Raw genomic sequence first — 4,406 nt, 5'->3', positions numbered from 1 at the left:
TTCTGTTTCTTCAGCATGGAATTAAATCTTTTTCAAAGCTTAAAACAAAGTCATGTATTTGAAGAGCAATGGCTTACTGACATTTCTTGGTGATTGCACCAGCACATTTCAACACATTATCCACAGCATTGCACATGTGGTACCCTCACCACGGTGGGGTCTGCTATTGGTTAAATCTTATGAAAAACAAAAGTTGTACCTGCTCTAATGCTGATGGCATCTCAAGCAAAATATTTACCCCCAGGGGCCCTTGTAATCACCATCTGCTGGATGACCTCTTCTGACATATACTTTGTATCGCTCACATGTTTAGTCTTTCACTTCTATTATCTACAGACTTTTCATGCTGGATCAGTTTGGATCACCTGCATGTTCGTGAGCATACCCAACAGTGGAAATGTATTTTGAACTCAATTTGAAGGAATGTGGCTTGCTTTTCCTTCAGTTACATGAAGTCATGGCATTTCAAATTACTGCTCTGGGACATAAAACCTCTCACTCTCAGAAACCCAGCATGTACTAGAAGGCTTTCCTGTCAAGTCCATATCCCTTAAAGAGATTTCTGGACCTCAGCAGAGATCGCTATAAAGTCAGTGGATGGATGAGGGAGAGAGACAGTGTCATTCAATTAAGGCAATAGGAATTTATAATTCCTGCAAAGTGGTGTAATAACACCACTGATGTCTTTCAAATGAACAAGCCATAACAATTTTAGTAATTGCAGTACTATTTACAATACCATCAGTACTGTAAGACATAGACTTATTAAGACTAATTAAACTATTTTTCCTTGGAATCTTTATATACTTATAAACTTAAGAGGTAAAAAGAGTTATTAAAGATATTTATTCAGACTTGCTAGGGAAGTGAATTATTTGGCACGTGTAATTGTCTAGGTTCAATAGTTTTTGAATCTTTCCCCCCTCAATTGTTCTGACATGCCAATCCATCAAAAGCATTCACTCCACAGTTAAGCATATCTGGAGGTGAATTCCTTTAATGGACAAAAAATTACTCCCTCAGTTTCAAACATCACTCCAGATTTCACCTCTCAAACATCAATGTAAATGAATTTCCATTCACTATGTGTACTCAGACCTACTTTCTAATATATCAACAAATTGCTAAGGTGTGAGCAATGACTACTGTTATTTTTGTTGGCACTGGTCAAAAATCAATATTAACTATGCACAATAAAAGAGCCAGAAGGCTAACACATGAAGATGTTTCTACAGTAGTTACAAAGTGTAGTTACAAAGTAACTACACAGTGAGAAAAGGCAGTAGAATACACCAACATACAAACAGTTAAAAATCTGAAAGTGGACAATCTGAAAACTCACATCAGCTTCAAATAACCCAAATCCTGCATCATTATGGATGGTCACCTTCAGCTGAGCAAAAATAAATTTCACAGAATGTTTCATTCCCTGTAATGTCATTCCCAAAATTCCCCTTTCTTTGGAAATTAGTATTGCATTGTTTTACTAATAGGCAGAGCATGTCTCACAGTAATGTTCTGGCATGGGACTGAGATGAGGGAGGCTGTCAGTCATGGAGCCCCTCCCACCATCAGTATAAAGGCTCCCATGTCTGGCTTGGAGACTCAGACCATTAGAAGTGTCACAGCTGCTTCACAGAGCTAACAGAAACCTTGAAGCGTCTGGGGCTACTCTATTTTTACAGACCCTTTCTCAACAATTTAGCCAGGTGGATTATAAAGAATTTCAGGTATGTACTCTTTTATCTGAATCTGATGCTGCTTATGTCTGTGATTGTCCAGTGGCTGCTTTGATCTGTGCTTGGGGTCAAGGCTGAAGTGCAGTTGACCGGGTCTGGTTATCACCGTTGTTATATAAGTTGTGCCTTTCTTATCAAGTGGAGGAGCTGACTTGTGCATGACATGTATCATGCAAACAAAAGGAGTACTGAACAGGTCTTAACTCTCTCTATGCCAATAACACACGCTTTTATTTTCTATTCTGTGTTGGAGTTTGGAAAAGAAGGTAATCCAGTTTGCACAGGGCAGCCTAAAGCAAAATGTTCTTGACTTGTAAAAGCCCAAGTCTATGGCCTGTGCTTGTCTAATCTAACACTGAACAGGGGCCAAAGGGATGACTGTCAGTTTACTTAGCAGAGCAGAGCGTAACCTCAGCCTGACTTCTTAAATAAACAACTAATGAGTGCAAATAACTGGGCTTTTGGACTCTCTCTTGTGCAACCCAGTTCAGGTTCAGCTGAATTATTAATTCATCCTCAGCAGAGATGGGTAAATGACTAACAAGCATGTTTTACTTTCTCCCCAGGTTCCATTCAGAATGAAACTTCTCCTTCAGTCTGTCTTCTGCTGGTGCCTACTAGCCACTGTCGCTCCAAGTGTGGAGAGCACAAAATTTGACTTGAGCTCAGAGATGAAAAGAAGGTGAGTTGATTGAATTCCTCATTTGTTTCTTATTAAACCAGCCACATTCCTCAGCCTACAGCATTATTCTGATCTAAACTTAAATGGATACACTCATGTTCTATTTTACTAGAAGTCACTCTGGATAAGAGTGTCTGCTAAATGAATGTAATGTCCTCTGTAAAACACCAGATTTTTCAGTCCTATTGGAGTTTGAGCAGTATGTGCTGTAGCTTGATTTGGAGATTTTGGAGTTGTTTTTCACTGATAGATTTTTCTGTCTTGCAGGTTGAATGTCTGGTTGCAGAGCAGAAGTAAACGTGATTTAAGCAGCATTTCTGTGGTGAGCAAAGTAGACTCAACACAGTTTGTGAGACCAGAAGATGTCAAAGACACATTATCACCTCATTCCAGGTAAGAAGAGGATTCATTTTATTTAATTTAGTTAACTGAAGTTATACTTCATATATTACACTTGTCATATTTGTGCAGTCTGATGCTGATTCAAAACCAGATAAGTTTGATCAAACATGACAAACAAGTTAGAATAAAGTAAGCAGTTAGGAGATCCCTGAGCCAAGTGGAGTCAGCCCAGGAATGCAGCATGTGGATTAACGTTCTCTCCCTCCCCTCTCTCTCCCAGCTCGGACATCAACATCCGGGCGAAGAGGTCCAAGAACTCGGTCAGTCAGACCAGGAGATCAGGCTGCTCCCTGGGCACCTGCACGGTGCACGACCTGGCGCACCGCATCCATCAACTCAACAACAAGTTCAAGGTCGGCAGTGCCCCCATGGACAAAATCAGCCCGCTGGGGTATGGCCGGAGGCGTCGCTCGCTCCCCAATCGCCATGCCACTCTACAACTGGAGGGCGGCCGGCTGCGGCCCGTGTGGAGGACCACAAACAGCCGAGTGCACAGATTGGAGGTGCTCCTCCGACGGACATGAGGCGGGAGGAGGCAAAGGAGGGAGGCATCCTGGCGCTTTGTGGCCAAGATTTTTTGGCCAGTGTCAAAATGTTACAGGTGCCTCAGACTCCCGCCCAATGCGCTCCAATATGTTACAGTTCACTGAGGAGCTGCATTTGCTGGCAGCGCCGACTCAGAGCACGAGGCAGTCGATGGTCAGGTCACACCGGGGGAGGGGAACACTCTATCAGAGGACTAGATGGGGGATGGAGAGGGTAGCGGTGTGCACTGAGGAATGGCTAATGGGACATACATGTATGGGGAATCTACATCCTTCCCCAGGACATTGGGACTTGACACGCTTCTCTGTCTCCCCTAGCTCTGAAGGAATTTCCACATGAATCTTGGGACACAGCAGAGCGTCCTCTCTCACAGCCCTGGGACAGGAGACAGTTTGAGGGGGTGACACGAGCGAGGCACATTCCTCTCTCCAGAAGGAAAGTGCCAGGAAGACACAACACCAGCCTTCATTTGCTCTGACTCTCACACTTTACCAAATGACTGAACTCCGTCTCATTGAGTGAAAAAAAAAGATCTGATCAGCACTGCCAGGAATGGAGATACCACATGGAGTTGGACTTCAAATTTAGAGCAATAAAGCTCTTTAGCTATATTAAACCAAGCATTTGGACACTGTATTGAGGGGACATATCTTAGAATCTATTCAATAGCCTTGCAAGTCCATTAAGGATGATATCATACTTGAAGTTGATTTTTTATAGAGAAATGTGCAATCACTATATATTATATAAATATTTTTAATATCAATGTGTATATAAGTTAAAATGTAAAAGTATAACTATTTAAAATGTTTTATATCTGTTACATATAACTGTACTTATGGAGATCTATTTTATGAACTATTTTTATATAGTTAAAAAATATAAGGGCATTGTAGCTTTATTGTTTGTGCTGTTTTTTTACCTTGTGTGCTAGGTGGCTCAGACTGTGGTTATAGAAAAACTGTTATTTTATATTGCTGTGTTATAATATATGTGTATATGTGGTCTATTCTATTGGTTTCAAACTGAGCAACATG

At 41.4% G+C, this 4,406-nt stretch overlaps 1 protein-coding gene across 3 annotated transcripts; it reads left to right on the top strand.

Annotated features, from left to right (window-relative positions):
- Positions 1-1,626: 1,626 nt before the first annotated feature.
- On the top strand, positions 1,627-4,102 carry LOC118782162 (pro-adrenomedullin-like). 3 transcript variants are annotated; one of them, XM_036535450.1, is made up of 4 exons: positions 1,627-1,730; positions 2,306-2,421; positions 2,689-2,814; positions 3,044-4,101. In XM_036535450.1, exons 2-4 carry the CDS (start codon positions 2,318-2,320, stop codon positions 3,345-3,347), a joined length of 534 nt encoding a protein of 177 aa, XP_036391343.1. In that variant the 5' UTR covers positions 1,627-1,730; positions 2,306-2,317; the 3' UTR covers positions 3,348-4,101. The 3 variants fall into 3 exon arrangements, with proteins under 3 accessions (XP_036391343.1, XP_036391342.1, XP_036391341.1); XM_036535449.1 differs by lacking the exon at positions 1,627-1,730 and having other exon boundaries at positions 2,215-2,421; positions 3,044-3,326; positions 3,687-4,099; XM_036535448.1 differs by lacking the exon at positions 1,627-1,730 and having other exon boundaries at positions 2,215-2,421; positions 3,044-4,102.
- Positions 4,103-4,406: the final 304 nt, after the last annotated feature.

The sequence above is a fragment of the Megalops cyprinoides genome, chromosome 8 (assembly GCF_013368585.1).
Source record: "Megalops cyprinoides isolate fMegCyp1 chromosome 8, fMegCyp1.pri, whole genome shotgun sequence".
Taxonomy (NCBI): domain Eukaryota; kingdom Metazoa; phylum Chordata; class Actinopteri; order Elopiformes; family Megalopidae; genus Megalops; species Megalops cyprinoides.
The sequence above is the reverse complement of the archived record's forward strand: the minus strand, read 5'-3'. Positions and strand labels throughout refer to the sequence as shown.